At 27.8% G+C, this 16,519-nt stretch overlaps 4 protein-coding genes across 4 annotated transcripts; 3 read left to right on the top strand and 1 right to left on the bottom strand.

Moving 5' to 3' along the window:
• Positions 1–7,144: 7,144 nt before the first annotated feature.
• On the top strand, positions 7,145–10,010 carry LOC113382891 (nitric oxide-associated protein 1). Its single transcript, XM_026621139.1, has 10 exons — positions 7,145–7,734; positions 7,840–7,967; positions 8,059–8,356; positions 8,423–8,607; positions 8,681–8,729; positions 8,789–9,052; positions 9,114–9,190; positions 9,259–9,407; positions 9,517–9,719; positions 9,791–10,010. Exons 1-10 carry the CDS (start codon positions 7,188–7,190, stop codon positions 10,003–10,005), a joined length of 2,115 nt encoding a protein of 704 aa, XP_026476924.1. The 5' UTR covers positions 7,145–7,187; the 3' UTR covers positions 10,006–10,010.
• Positions 10,011–10,321: 311 nt separating this feature from the next.
• LOC113383262 (dnaJ homolog subfamily C member 30-like) lies at positions 10,322–11,441 on the top strand. The gene is made up of 3 exons (XM_026621512.1): positions 10,322–10,743; positions 10,854–11,035; positions 11,216–11,441. The coding sequence occupies exons 1-3, from the start codon at positions 10,473–10,475 to the stop codon at positions 11,429–11,431; spliced, it is 669 nt and encodes a 222-aa protein (XP_026477297.1). The 5' UTR covers positions 10,322–10,472; the 3' UTR covers positions 11,432–11,441.
• A 157-nt stretch (positions 11,442–11,598) lies between these two features.
• On the bottom strand, positions 11,599–12,916 carry LOC113383090 (protein ABHD11-like). The gene is made up of 5 exons (XM_026621344.1): positions 12,773–12,916; positions 12,487–12,660; positions 12,114–12,316; positions 11,843–11,974; positions 11,599–11,752 (listed from the first exon to the last, which is right to left on the bottom strand). Exons 1-5 carry the CDS (start codon positions 12,914–12,916, stop codon positions 11,599–11,601), a joined length of 807 nt encoding a protein of 268 aa, XP_026477129.1.
• A 381-nt stretch (positions 12,917–13,297) lies between these two features.
• LOC113382962 (methionine--tRNA ligase, mitochondrial) lies at positions 13,298–15,676 on the top strand. The gene is made up of 7 exons (XM_026621219.1): positions 13,298–13,453; positions 13,522–13,799; positions 13,861–14,083; positions 14,264–14,531; positions 14,692–14,903; positions 14,974–15,171; positions 15,237–15,676. The coding sequence occupies exons 1-7, from the start codon at positions 13,342–13,344 to the stop codon at positions 15,614–15,616; spliced, it is 1,671 nt and encodes a 556-aa protein (XP_026477004.1). The 5' UTR covers positions 13,298–13,341; the 3' UTR covers positions 15,617–15,676.
• The last annotated feature ends 843 nt before the right edge of the window (positions 15,677–16,519 follow it).

Raw genomic sequence — 16,519 nt, 5'->3', positions numbered from 1 at the left:
AAAACTGTGGTATTCAAAAATCTCATACTGCTTTAATTATGAAAAAATAATTTAACTAAATAATTAGCTTCTATTTTATGTAGACGTTATACAAAATACTCGTATACATGCAACCCGTTTTGTGGCATGTTTTGCCTGCATTAATTACCCAGTCGAAATCACAGAGTTAGGGGTTGGTTTGAGTAAACCCTTAGCGAGGGTTACCCTGCAAGGAATTCGGCTTATAATAGGATAGTTACAGTATCAAAATACATTTTCGGAAGATTTGTTCAAATTATTAAAAACTCTGGGGTAAATTGTAAAATAGGGAATAAATATATTTGTTAACAGTAATAAATATTATATATTTTTTCTCTCTTAAATTAAAATTAATTTTTAATAAAATTAAAATCGTTTATGGCGTGGCTTAACTAAATTATTTTTATTCGAAAATTTTAAATTCAGTGGTATTTTAGGTTCTGTTCAAATTACTAAAAACTTAATGATAAAAGATGATATAAACCATTATAAATGATGATATATAGCATATATAAATTACAATTTTTTACTGTTGGATTTCTACAAGATTTGCAAAAAGATTCGGAAAATCGTTGTTATTCTATTTTTCTGAACAAATAAGAAAAATGTGTTATTAAATAACTTAATTTTGTTTCTTCTATTTAAAAGTAATATTTATGCCTCTGAGTTTATGACAATTATTACTCTTAATTATATTATGTTTTGTAACGTAATTATTACCATGTAATTATATTAACATAGTTTAACTTATCCTGACTTTATGACAATTATTATCATTACTCTTAATTATATTATGTTTTGTATTTAATAAAACAATAATAAGAGTATTAACTAAAATAATAGCGCATTAGCTAAAATAATTTCGTATAATAATTATACAAATGGAGTCTTTTTTAGGGGGCGTCCATTAATGACGTGAGCGAGTTTTTAAGGATTTTTAGACCCTCCCCTTGGTGATTTTTGGTGATATTCAAAATTACCCCCCATCTCAAACCAAACATCACGTGTATTTTTAGTTACGTAAAAAAACTGTAAAATTTTTGATTTTTTAAAAACTTACTGAAATATAACATTTGTGCCTCTAACTCTCCTATTACCAGTCGTAGCAATGAGACGACGCGGGAACGTAGCGCAGCGCGGCAAAAGCTCCTCGCTACGTCAAAAGCTCGAGAGTGCGCACGGTTTAATGCGGCTCGAACGCGTTGCTGTTACATTGTAAAGCTCCGTTATAAAAAACAAATCTTGTATGTAGGTCATAACATATAGACGTGTATATATATATATATATATATATATATATATATATATATTATGTTTCATCACATTTTTGCATTATATAATGATAAATAAAAGTTTTATATATGCATGATGAAAATATTTTATTGTTAGATATTTTTTTATAATATAACTTATTATTTTTACTTTTCTTACTTTCTGCTGATAATACTTGTGAAGTCAAATTTGCAAATAAATTTATATAAAATTACATTCATGATTATAGAACCCCTGCTCATTATTTTATCTTACAGTTCGCGGAATAGATTGAATTAAAAAAATGATTATAGAAAAATAATGTATTTTTTAAACTTTGTAATGATTTGTAACTGTAATATATAATATATAGATCTCTATCTAAGACGTAGCGTTTTTTGAAGATAACCCCATATCTATTTACCTGCAGAATTCTATTTACTTTCAAAGTCTTCTGCAAAATTATATTAACTTCGAGATAAAATTATATGAACTTCAAACAAAATTATTATATTTGTAATTTGACATAAATATGCATTTTTATTATCAGACGTGCATTATAGAGCAGAGATTTCTGACCTAAGAGAATTATTAATTTTGATCATATCTAAAAATGAACTAAACCAAGAACGAAATCTAATTTCTTTCTTTGCTCGACATATTATTGTCTTCAATCATGAAATTTTTATTAAATTTTTATAAATACGTCGAGATTCATTATGACCTATGAGAATTTTGACCATAAATAAAATTTAATTTGCAAATTATCTCTTTTATAATTTGTCAAAAATCAGACTTAGCTGGCTAATTATAATTTTCCAGTAAATTCTGGCTTCAATCATGAAAATATCAAATTTTTTGTGATTACTCAGAGATTGATGACCTATAAGTCATATCTAAAAATGAAATAAACAAATCTAATTTGTTGTCGTCCTTGATGATCACCATTACTTTTAGAATTGGTAATTATAATTTTCTAGTAAGTTTTGAATTCAATTTACTTGTATGTAAGATATGTATGCCATGTAGATATGACATAATTTCTCATAGGTCATCAGTATCTACGTAATCACAAAAAAATGAGATATTTTTACTATTGAAGCCAGAATTTACTGGAAAATTATAATTAGCAAGTTTCAATATTTATGACAAATCATAAAAGTGATAATTTGCAGACACAAAAAATTCAAATTATATTTCATTTATGGTCAAAATTTAATTTGATAAAAAATTCATAATTGAAAACAAAATTCACAATGGGCATTCCTCTTAACCCATGAAAATTTTGATCCTGAACGAAATTTAATTTGTTGCTTTCTTCGATCAGACATACTGCGTCTTGCTTGTTATTATTTTCCATTTGTACGCAAATAAATTCATTAATAACATTTCTTTCAAAAATGTATATCAACTCCATCCTCCATCCTCCCTCCATCCGAGGCACGTTTTACAGTACCTCTGACAACAACTAATAATGCGGCCTTGACATACCTGCGCAAGGCACTGGGCGCAATACGGGGACGAACATACCCGCAATAATCTCCCCATCCCTTCGAGAACTACCCCTAGAGCCTGCTACGCAGCCCTGCGTCATTTTCAAAATTCAAAACCCCCGTCCTGCAGACAACACTGCTATACGGCGGCGCGCGCAACAAGTTGCCAACTATCCGCATTGTGACAATAGTACATGTGTAGTGCTGGGAAGACTTCTGGAGGAAACGGACGGGCGGAATCGATAGGAGGGAAATAATAGATTTATTTTGAAACTAGCTGTAAGTGGAATTCTGTATTAAGGCAATTAAGGCATCGTGCCTTAAGGCAAATTGCTGGAACTTCCCGTACCGCAATTTAAAATTCGAGTGATTAAAAATAATCAATAAAAGTTGATCAATGATTTGAAATTTTTAATAGAATTTCGAACCATATTAAATCATTCTATCTTAAATCATTTATTTTGAAATATTTTGGAAATTCTGAACTTTTTTTCAAAGCAATCGTACTGCTTTAACTGCATAAAGACGAAATATCGAAGCGCGTAAGCGTAAACATTGGTACGGAACCCATTGGAATGTAAACAAAATTTATACTTATTGTTAAAATCTCTATAAAATATCTGATAATTTGATGTGCATATGTCTAATGATCATTTTTGACCGTCAAATGGCATTTTTTTTACTAGATCTCCGAAACTGCTAGACTTGCCTTCATGAAAATTTGATCAGTTCTTCATATTGTTAATACAAGTAAAATGTTTTTTTGAATTATTCAAATCGGACGCTCCATTCTCTTAAAAACTGAGTTACCGTTCGGAACGGCTAGACCTGCCAATGCCAAAAACTAATCAGCACGTCTCCTTATCAATACGAATCGAATGTTTTTTGAATTATTCAAATCGCTTCGTCCGTGTTTCCGAAATCGTCGACGAAAATTTGTATTCGAACACACACACATACACGCACATACACACACACACATACATCCATTTTTTCTAAGGTATGCCAAAATGTTCAGAAGATTTTGAAACGTAAAGATATATGAAAATTTTAATTTTCGATTTTTTTACGATTACTATAACTTACCCTACGTGAAGTTAACTAGATATTTTGATTAACTAGTTGTTAGTAAAATTTTGCCTTAAGGCAAGTTGCATTATGTTCCCGATATGTATACATAATTAACGTAATCAATTAGAATTCAGAATCAGCTATTAAGATCTTGCCTTTAACTAGGTATATTATTCAACTGTTTATTCGGAAAATAACATTTTGCTTTCACTACAAAATAATCGATACGATTTCCAATTGATGTAATTTAAACATACTTCTAATATATGTAATTGTATTAATTAATTAATTTTTTTTCTGATTTTTGGTTTATTATATTATATAAGTTTCATCAAAAAGATTTAAAAAAATGTTTTCAACATTTAACTACAATGAAACGGCTCGGCTGATCTTTACCAAATGCTAATCAACGCATTTTTCAACTAAGATCTTTCAAACAGAGATATCTCCTTTTTGTGGCTAAAACGTGAACGTAGAATTTTACACTTTTTTGTCAATTACAAAGAAACGGCTCGACCGATTGTCGCGCAAACTTTTAAACGCTAGTCCTTGCCGAGTTACATCGAATGACTTTTAAATTTTAAAAATCGGTGCAGCCATTTTTGAATCAAAAATGGGCTCGATTTTTTTGAGAAATTGTAGAATTTTTTTACACTTCTCTCTTAACTGTAAAAAACCGCTTGGTGGATCCTCACGCAAAACTAACGACGTTTTTGGGAAAAGGTCAAATTTTAGATCACATATACACACACATGCATATTCCAATTTTTGATATCAGGCGATTCAGAATGACTTCATCCGTCGAGAAAACATGAATTTAGCAAATCAAATTTTCTGGCAAAAATAAACTTCTTCGGGATTTTAATAAAATAAATAATTAAACAGTTTCCTCATATTTAAGACCGATTCTTGAGATATTGCTGCGTACTTAAAACAAATCTGTACTGCGTGCTTGTGTCGTTCTATACTCATATTTGCATTTGGCATCTGTATAAATATATGAAAAAATATACTCCAACACATTGAATGCTTCTATTTATAACCACATGTACATTATACTCATTCAGTATCAGGAATTAAAAAGTGTGAGCGTTTAATTGTTATTCAAATTTGCTAAACATGGAAATGAGTTTGTATATTTATACTCATACATGAATCATAACATCACGTCATTGGCATGTGATCCTTATGGTATAATTATATATTATACAAGCTACAGACTCTGGTGTAATTATTTCTCTCTAAGTGAAATAAGTAGAGATATGTAAAAAAGTATTATTAATTTAATATTTTTAGAAAATACTTACAATCTAATTAATGAAAATAAATTTATATTTGTATTTATTATTTAACCTTCTTTTACCCTTCTTTGTCTTTCTTTTATTCCTCTTTATTCTTCTTTATTCTTATTCGTCCTTTTTATGCTTCTTTTAATCTTCTTTTACTCTTCTTGTATTCTTCTTTATCCTTCTTTATCCTTTTAACCTTCTTTAACCCTTCTTTGTCTTTCTTTTATTCCTCTTCATTCTTTTTTATTCTTATTCGTTCTTTTTATGCTTCTTTTAACCTTCTTTTATTCTTCTTTATCCTTCTTTATCCTTTTATACTTTTTATTTTTCTTTTAACCTTCTTTTATCTCTTGTACACTTCTTTCGACCTTCTTTTATTCTTCTTTATCCTTTTATACTTGTTTTATGTTTGTGATTATGTACATATTAAGAGACAACTCTTATAGTTTTATAGATAAATATTTTATTGCATCCCAATAGTTTAAATAATACTTGATATTCTGATTATTATTTAAAAAGTTAATGAGAAAAAGCTGTTTTTGGATGATGTTAAAACTGATTAGAACGCGAAGAATTAAGATTAATATTATTTTTAGATGAAAACTAAATCGAAGAATAATTATTTTTATAGCTACTACAATAGTATTAATAGTAGTTTATATATAATGTATGTATACAGGTTTTTGGCAAGATAGAGACAGATCGAAGTTAATTCTACTAACATGCCAACCTTATGTTCGTCTGTTTATCAGACGTTTTATGATCGATTTAAAGAGTTTTCTATCGTATTTAACACGTATTGTTTTGCTAAAACGTTTTACAATTTTATTATCGTAATGTATTTAGCAGTTATTTTACTACAAAAATGGCATAATAATGTTTATAAATTGTTTGGTTTTATAATATAGAGAAGATGGAACGCAGTAAAAAAATTTATCCATTTGTGGCGTTTTTTCTTAATTGCATAATACATAGTAGCTTTTATATATTGTTTGGTTTTATGTTATAGAGAAGATGGAATATATCCAAAAAACTTATCTATGAGTTAATTTTTTTTCAATGTGTTAGTAGATATTGCAAAATAATTACTTTGATACTTTTAATTAGATACTTTACTACGAATATTGCATAACCACTTTTATAAATTGTTTGACTTTATAATATAGAAAGACAGAATACTTACAAAATATCCAAGTTGGGCGCTTTTTATAAATAGATCAATAGCTTTTGCTAAATTGTTTGCATTAATTTTCTTAATGCCTAATAATCACTTCTTATTATAAAAATAAATGATTGCAAAAGACTATTCACTAGCTCTGTTATAAATTCTATAACTTCTACATACTTTTATGTTTCACAAATTCAATAAATATTTATTTATGCATTACATCAGTTTTATATAAAAATAATAATTTATAAGCTAATTTATGTTTTCCAATTTTTATTAATATAAAATCAATTAACTTATGAGTATCTTATACCTTATTACTCTGTTTTAACTTATAAGTAACCCAATTATGCTTGCCCTTACTAATTAACTTATAATTAACTTAACTTAAGTTATAATTGAATAAAGTTTATTCTTTCTATACAAATTAGTATTATTTCACATTTAAATTCTAACTTAACTTTTGGGTAACTTATACCTTATTACTCTATTTAACTTATAAGTAACTCTGTATGCTGCCCTTAAGAATTAATTTATAAGTAACTTAACCTAAGTTACCTGAAAAATTATCATCAAACAAAATTTTGATGAATTTATAATTGAATAAAGTTTATTCTTTTTATTCAAATTAGTATTACTTTACATTAAAAATTTAAAATTATATTGTCGACTTTATATTTAAATATCTTTAATCTAACGGTTATTTTTTATTAAGTAATAAAGATATTTATTACTAGTGTGGTAACCCTGTAATTTCAGACATCTATGGCAACACCAGCATCTTGTGCAATTTTTAGGTTAGTGATACAATCATAAATAAAAAGTTCTGAAAATGTTATAATTTCTAGACAATATAAAGATATGTTATAATTCAAGATTTAAATTATAATCTTTACAATGATGAAACCACGATTATTCGATATAGGACAAGTTATAAGGCGGTTCTCGAGCAAAGATCCTCGAAAACTTTCTAAGGAGCAACATATAGACAAATTAATTGAAAATTATAGCGAAAAGATTTTATTTAGCTCTTATGTAGAGAGTCGAACTATGAAATTCGGCTTTAGAAAAAATAGAGCTTTAGAGTTAAAATTAGATGCCATGAAAAATAAAGAAAAAGATAACATTCGTCCATTTCCAATATCATTAAAATACTTAAATCCAGATTTATCTATTGACAATGAGCAACCTGATGATGATCAAAATGAAAAATTGAAAACAGAAAATGTGTATTTACCATATGCTAATATTTCTAATAATTTACTAAAAGAAAAAACCTCCATAAACAGTGAAAATGAATCTGACATTGACGATACCAGAGAAAAAAAAGATGAATATAAAATATTTGAGAAAATTAATCATAATTGGATGACAGACTATAAAACATATGCCCATGATCTTGAAGAGGAAGGTGCAGATGATATAAAAAACTATGGTACTCCAGGTAAATTTCTTTATTCTATTCAACATTATTGTTGAAATGCTTACAGCATTATATTTGCTAGGAGAATGGGTTGAAAATCTCCATAAAATCTAATTTTTATTACAGATGCGAATTATACAAGAGTAGGGCCTCCTTGTGGTGGCTGCGGTGCATTATTAAATTGTGTTTCAACAGGAATGCCTGGTTATTTGCCTAGTGAACTATACAAAGGAAAAAGTGAAGATGATCTGAAGGTATTTTATATATTCAGCAAATTATACAAATGGTCTTGTTAGTGAACGGTGCTATCACAAACATTTTTTTTTATTATATATTTCTTATTAGGGAGTTACGTGTCAGCGATGCCATTTTCTTAAAAACTACAATATTGCATTAAATCTTACAGTAGAACCAGATTACTACAATACTCTTTTAAGTTCATTGAAGGATAAATTTGGACTTATAGTATTATTGGTTGATCTTTTAGATTTTCCAGGCTGCATATGGCCTGGCTTATCAGATTTGATTGGCAAGAATAGACCTATATTTATTGTAGGAAATAAAGTAGATCTGATTCCCAAAGATTCAAGTGGATATCTAAGACGAATTGAAGATTGTTTGAAGGAGGCTGTAATAAAAATTGGTATAAATAATATTATTAAGCCAGAAATATATCATTTGTTTATGTATTAAAATTGTGCTTTTTTAGGTTTTGATGAAAAATATATTAAACATATTACTTTAGTATCAGCTACTACAGGTTATGGCATTGAGAACTTGATTACAACACTTCATCAAAAATGGGGTACCAAAGGAGATGTATACATCATTGGATGTACTAATGTTGGAAAAAGCACAATTTTTAATGCTCTTTTAGGAAGTGACTTTTGTAAGGTGTTAAAGAGTTCTGGGTTTAGTTTTTATGTAAATATCCATTAAATTTTCAATTCTTTTTCTGTTTTTCTAGTTTCAAGCAACAGATTTGATACAACGCGCTACTGCTAGTCCTTGGCCAGGTAAATTTATCATGCTTGATTTGAGAAGTTCTATTTTAATGCTATTTATTAACATCAAGGCACCACATTAAACATGCTCCGGTTTCCAATACTTCGGCCTTCTGGTATGAGAATGTATATTAGAAATGAGAGACTTAAAAAAGAAAGCCAGGAACTGAAAGCTGAAAAAGAATTAAGAAAACTTCAAATGACACAAGGAAGAGTTAAAAATCCAGTCACACTTATTGGACATATAGGTCAAACATTTCGAGTTAACTTAGCGAATGAAGAAAGTAAAGATATGTTTTCAGTTAGACAATCTTGCAATGCAAGAGAAACCACAGGTAAATCATTAGAATTTACTGTAAGATTATCATTTTTATAATTATAGGGAATTATTTTAAGGAATTAATGAAAGGAATCGAGAATTTAGAGAGACTAAATGGTGTTATGATACACCTGGTGTTATGCATGATAATCAGGTATGAAAATCAATATTTTTGTATTTTTTTATGTTCATTTTACTCATCTGATGTTGATCTCTATATAGATTTTAGATTTATTAACTACTGATGAAATACTAATGACATTACCAAAGAAAACTATAAGAATTAGAAATTATTGTATTCAGCCGAATTATTCAGTATTATTAGCAGGATTGGGTCGTCTTGACTATGTAGAAGGCAATGCACCGATAAGGTAATCTTATGATTAACAATTCACATAATCTTATAATCAACAGTTTTTTATTTTTATTATCATTCATCCAATTGAATAATTATATTTTGATTGTAACACATTATTTCAGGCTCTCAGTCTATGCTTCTGAATCCTTACCAGTTTTAATATGCAGAACAGAGGATGTTGATGAAATATACAAATGTTTTTTAGGAACGCCTGTGCTTGGGATACCTCACGGTTCAGATAAAAGGTTAGAGCACTGGCCAGGTTTAAAAGCAAGTGATGAAGTCATTAATGTTGTAGGAGAATCTGGAGAAAAGGCTGTTGCAGGTTCAAATATTTTTTTAATTAGAAATACATTAAAAATAAGCATTTTAAATAATTAATCTGTTCAAATTTAGATTTTTTGTTATCATCTGCGGGATGGATATCAGTCACACCATTTCCTGATCAAAAGGCATCTTTTAGACATTATACATTAGCTGGTCGAGGTGCTATAGTAAGAATGCCTTCATTAATTCTGTATGGTGCATCTGTAAGAGGAGCGAGAATAAGGAAATCACCGGCTTATAAAGTAGTAGACCACCACAGCAAAAAATATGGAAATTTAATGTGAATAGATTAAGGTCGTTTTAATTATTTTAAAATAAAAGTGTAACTTAATTTAGACGTTTTTGTAATGGATCTTGATTTTTTTTTTCAAATAGTTTCGGTGATATGTCTTAATCTATATATATATATATATATATATATATATATATATATATATGTAGATAAATGATTGGTATGATAATCACATGTTTCAGCGTATAATGGCATTAAGTGGAATCATAGATTTTTTCGTCTTTTCTAAAATGCTTTATATCTGCCAAAAATTTTCCACAAATTACATAAATTTTTGAGGTTAGAAAGAACCGTCAATGTCAGTGTTACGGTCATAATTCTTTCCTTCGTTAATTTTTCTGTTATAATTTGTATTTGTTTCACTCATATTTAAAATATCAACAACATTATAGTGCAACTAATATAATTATAGTTTCTCCACAATATAAGATGTGTCACAAGTTTTAAATATTAAGTAATATGCTCAGCTCAAAAAATTTGTACTACAATCAAATAAGAACAATACATTTGTTTACACGGCTTTTGAACAAACCTGTGAATCATTATGATTCTCTGGGAGTTACGAGAAGGGCTACACAGAGTGAGATAAAAGGGGCCTATTATAAGTTGTCTATGTTATACCATCCCGATAAAAATAGTGGAGGCGATGAGGCTGCCCAGAAATTCAGGGATATAACAGCTGCTTATGAAGTTTTAGGAAATATTAAACTTAGAAAATTATATGATAAAGGTATATTTATATGTATAATTGCTTCATTTTAATAATTTATCTTCTAAAATAATATGCATTATATTACTGTTACCAATTTTAAGTCTAAGAGGTATATTGAATATTTAAAGGTATGTTACGCCATCACCCTGGTCCTGATGGACCAGAGTCAGAAGATGATGCTCAGACAAAGTTCTATAAACAACATGCGAATCGTGCTAAACCACCTCCCCCAACAGGTCGGACGCCCATATATAATTTTGATGAATGGTCTAAAAGTCATTATGCTCATAATTTTAACAAAAAATTGAAGGTAGGTCTTAATAATTTATTTACATGTTACCAAATTCAATTTTGAGTGAAACATTAAGTTAAATGCTTTTGGAAATGCTAATTTTACTTATATGGCTATTATATATATTTTGAAAAAACTTGAATTTGGAATTAAATTTGTGTTTCTAGGATATTTTTTATAATAATTTATTCTGTTTAGAGCAAAGAACAGATGGATAGAATTAAGAGATATGAAGAAATGAGAAGCAATGCGGATAAAAGTGAACATATAATAATTGGGTTTACATTGCTATCCGTGCTAGTTTTTATTTTATCTTTTCAAACAGCAACTGATAATTATGATATTAGTGAAATGGAGATTATTAGTGAACAATTGTGTGATATTAATTCACTTCAAATCAATGATGAGAAATAGTTACCTGTGTAGAGTAAGTTCTAGATTGAAATGTATTTAAATAATGTTAATTTGTGTAAATATTTATGAATTATTATGCAAGATTAATATATTTGTATGAAAAAAATAAGTAAATATATACATATATATATGTACATTTTGTTCTTATCCATTTTCTACGTTTATTTTCAAATATTTTGCTTTATCATTTTATTAAGAAAATTTGTAACAATGGCAACAAATTCTCTAGGTCTATCTACATGCAACAAATGACCACCACCTTCTAAAATATATAATTCAGCCTGAGGAAACATTTTTCTTAGAACAATAAGATCGTCTTTCCTATTCAAATTAACTTAATTATTATGAGTTATGTAATTTAATAAGTATGAGTGGTATCAATTATGAATGATAATTCATTTCTTGACTTACTGAACAAAATGTGATTCATTTCCTCCTAAAAAGATGCAAGGACCTGGATATTTTAGTTTGAATGCATATTCAGGAAAGCCTTGAGGTTTTGCTTTTCCTAAAACTTCCAGATTAAGTCTCCATTTAATTTTTCTGCAACATTATACATAAATTAGTACATAAAAATTACTACCCCCAAGTAATAATACAATATAGCAATATTGTTTTTAATATATCAGTTTAATACAAAGTAAAATAAACAAACCCATCTTTATCTTTATAAATATTTTGCACCAAAAAATTTCTCATAAATTTGCTTTTGACTTTCTGTGCAAGTATTTTATGTGCTTTTGCTCTGGCTTGAGGAAGAGAATTATTCACATCTTCAAATGTTATTTGCCTCATAAAATTAGCAAGTTCGATCATGAGCTCTTGAGTGTCCGAATATGAGTGATAAGACATCTCTACCACAATTAAACCAGATATTATTGATTCCTACAGAGAAAAATATTGAGATTTTATATTTTGTATATTTGAATTTGTAATTTTACACAATCTTGAGGTAATTAAGTAAACACTATTATCGACTTATTGAAATTCAGGGCACAATTGTAGGAAAACGATTAGTAAATTAATAATAAATAATAATTTATGAGGATTCTTACATGTTTTAGAGCTAAAAGCATCATAATGCGACCGCCCATACTATGGCCAAGAACTATCGGTTTTTCTAGTTTTAAATGCTTAAAAGTATGAAGACAATCTTGTATCATTAATTCTTGATTATGCTCCGGAACATTGGGTGATTCTCCATGATTTCGAATGTCCATCATGTATATCTGTGATAAGCAAGATTGGTATTAGGATAGAAAAATAAAATAATTGACTAAGAATTCACGAATTGTGATTATTGTAGTGATTAATACTTGAATATGTATTACCCAAATTTACCTCTCTGGAATGATCTAAACCGTTCTTCAACATGAGAGATATAGAATTCCAATTTTGCTTAGAACCCATCATTCCATGCAAAATCACTAATGGTTTGCCCATTTTTTCATTTAGACTCCTAGGTTCTCGCAAAGTGTATGCCATGATAACTGAGGAGCCTTGAAATAACCTATTAGTTGTATGAAGCAATCGGTAAGTATTCAAATAATATTTTAATAAAATTGAAAGGGCCATATTTCATAAAGCATGTAACTTTAGCATGAAATATAAAAGGTTATAATAATGCAACCATAAACAATAAATAAATGAATATATGACGCTTCATCATGTTTTTATTTGATGTCAAATAAAAAATAGGCCAACAAATTTAAGGGATCATAATAAGATCTTTAATTATTATTATTTTGCATTTCAGATATTTGGTGAACAGTCATTTAAATCATTTCACCGTTAACAAAAATATTTTTATGTTGGCTAACTTTGAATTTTGACAGCACTTCATGTTCTTCTGTTCTAACTGAAAATATAACCTAAACTAAAAATATAACCTATGAATTCATACCGATAAAATGCTATTACAAAATAAAAATGCATTTCGAACTTTCATAAATATGTACTCTTCTGCATCTGCTGGATCAAAGACATTTTTTCTCACTAGCCCTATATTTTATGTAAATGCTTGTAAGCTAAAGGTGTAAAGATCAATCTTAAAATGTGACATAATTCAATACAAAAGTTTCATTTTTCAGCACCGCATATAGGGCATTTGTATACAGCTTTAATATGTGATGCAGCAAGTAAATTTGAAAGATTATTGTCAGGTAAAAACAATATATTTTCTACAGGCACCGATGAACATGGTTTAAAAATTCAACAATCGGCTCAAAAAGCTAAATTGCCAATTGCAAACTATTGTGACAATATATCTAAAGAATATGATTCTATGTTCAAAGATTTCGGTGTTCATTATTCAGATTTTATTCGAACTACAGATGAAAAACACAAGCTAGCTGTTGAGAAATTTTGGGTGTGGATAAAATAATAAAATTGCACAATGACCAAGGTTTTTAATCAAAATATTATTGCAGACACGTTTAAGTGATAGAGGGCACATTTTTTCAACAAATTATAGTGGATGGTATTGTGTTCCAGATGAAACTTTTTTAACAGAATCTCAGCTAATTCAAGTGCCAGGAAAAGATATAAAAGTTTCTGTTGAATCAGGCCATCCTGTAGAATGGACCGAAGAAAAAAATTATATGTTCAAGTTAAGCAATTTTTATGATGATTTAAATTATTGGTTAAAAAATGGTAAGTGAGAAGTAATACACAAATATTTTAGATGAACTGTGTGTATCTAATACATATATGAGTATTATACGAAATAATTTCAATTAATTTATACATTTTGTCTAAATAAATTGAAGAACAAATCATAAAATGATATATTATAAAATCATAAATATTTTTCAACTATTTGTACTTAATTAGAAAATGTTATAAGGCCGAAGAAGTACCACAAAATGGTTTATGACTGGATAAATGGTTCAGAATTGCTAAGAGATATATCTGTATCTCGACCAACAAATAGAGTGTATTGGGGTATACCAGTCCCTGGTGATCCAACTCAAACCATTTATGTCTGGTTAGATGCTTTAGTGAATTATTTAACAGCATCTGGATATCCTGATACTGACGGACAGCAATTCAGATCTTGCTGGCCTCCAGATTTACATGTTATTGGAAAAGATATTTTGAAGTACGAAATAATTCATTATATATAATATGGTAAACATTTTTAGTTAAATTTCTTATATTAAGTAACATTTACTTTGCATTCATTCAAAAACATTAACAGAATATGTTCAGTAACTACTTGGAAATCATGAATAATAATATTCAATATGCATAATTATTAGATTCCATGCCATATATTGGCCTGCATTTTTGATTGCTGCTGGATTAGAACCTCCAAAATCAATATTATGTCATGCACATTGGACTGTGGATGGGGATAAAATGTCTAAATCTAAAAATAATGTCATTTCTCCAAATTCTTGTATAGATCAATATGGTGCTGAAGGTATTCGGTATTTTCTTCTCAGAGAAGGTGTAGCGCATAGTGATGGAAGTATGTTAAATTTCAGTATCAGTTAATATTTATCAAATATTTCACTTTAATACTGTAAATGAATTTTTAGACTATAGTGATACAAAAATAAAAAATATCTTAAACTCAGAACTAGCAGATAGTTTTGGAAATTTATTAAGTAGATGCTGTGGAAAAGTATTAAATCCTGATCAACAATTTCCAACATTGCACAGAGATGTTTTTGAAAATATTGTAAAAAATAATGAACTAGCTGAAAAATTAACTAAATCAGTGGAAAACCTTCCAGGTATTTTATATCACAATAATCAACTTACACAACGTAACTTAAAAAGTTCTTTATGTTTATTCTAGACATTGCCAAAGAACATTATTTAGATCATAATTACTACAAAGTTGTAGATGCGACGATATCAACTATACATTTAGCAAATGCATTTTTTGAACATCAAAAACCATGGGAATTAAAAAAGCTTAATAATCAAGATCAATTAGATGTTGTTTTGCATCTAGTATTAGAGACATTAAGAGTTTGTGGAATAATTCTTTGGCCAATAATACCAGTGCTTTCTCAAAAACTTCTTTCAAAGTTAAATATATGCATGGATACTATTTCTTGGGATAATATCAGTCCTTTATCTTGGGATAAAAAAGACTCCCCAGCTTATAAATTAAGTGAAGATTCTTGTGTTATATATCAAAGAATACAATCGAAGAAAAATAAACATAAATAATTGTGATATAGAAAATTTTATATAACAATTTTTATAGAACTAATAAAATGTTAAATATATCAGCAAAGGTGTTATATATAAATTTGTTTTGTTTATAATTAAACAAAGATTTTATTACATTTTAACATCTTTCTTGTATATGAACTTTTATGAATTTAAAATATTAGAATTATTTCAGTATCATAGCTCAATTTTTAATTGAGTGCAATATTATTTATATTGATTATTTAGCAATTTATAAAAGTGTACCATTATTTTGCAATAATTGAAAACAATCTCTTTTATGACAATAATGATTATTATTGGTTGACAAAATGGGACAGAAGCATCAATTATAATATGCATCTATATTTGTTCAAATACAATTATGTATATAAATATGATATGCTTTGAATGTATTTTCTAGTCAAGTTTGCTAGTCATATCATAGTTGAATAGCTGGTAGAAAATTTGCTCGATAATTATAATACAACGTACATAATACTTTCTAATTTTTTGTCATCATTTTTAAGGCAATTACGAATAGATGTAAATATAACTTACATGTATATAAATATATATATATATATATGTGTGTGTGTGTGTGTGTGTTTATGTATAGCTATATAATTATTTATGATTTTTTGAAATTTTAAACCAAAATATTTAAAATTTTTAAAAATCAAATTATACTATATATTATTATAAAATACATAGTGCTTTAGTTGTTTATATTTGTGATTATAAAAATTCACATTTGCATTTTATCATATAATGGACACAGAATTCATATAATACATTTATTTTCATTTTAAATATTTTTCATAAAAAGTTTCAAAAGACATTATGGTTTAGTAACATCAGAAATACCAAAGAATATAATTATACTCATAGATAAGGATTATACCTTTGCTTTTATAATAT

This window comes from Ctenocephalides felis, unplaced genomic scaffold, assembly GCF_003426905.1.
Source record: "Ctenocephalides felis isolate EL2017-DRISC unplaced genomic scaffold, ASM342690v1 CF-g0.4_SCAFFOLD_03570, whole genome shotgun sequence".
In the NCBI taxonomy this organism is placed as follows: domain Eukaryota; kingdom Metazoa; phylum Arthropoda; class Insecta; order Siphonaptera; family Pulicidae; genus Ctenocephalides; species Ctenocephalides felis.
This window is presented reverse-complemented; position numbering and strand designations above follow the sequence as displayed.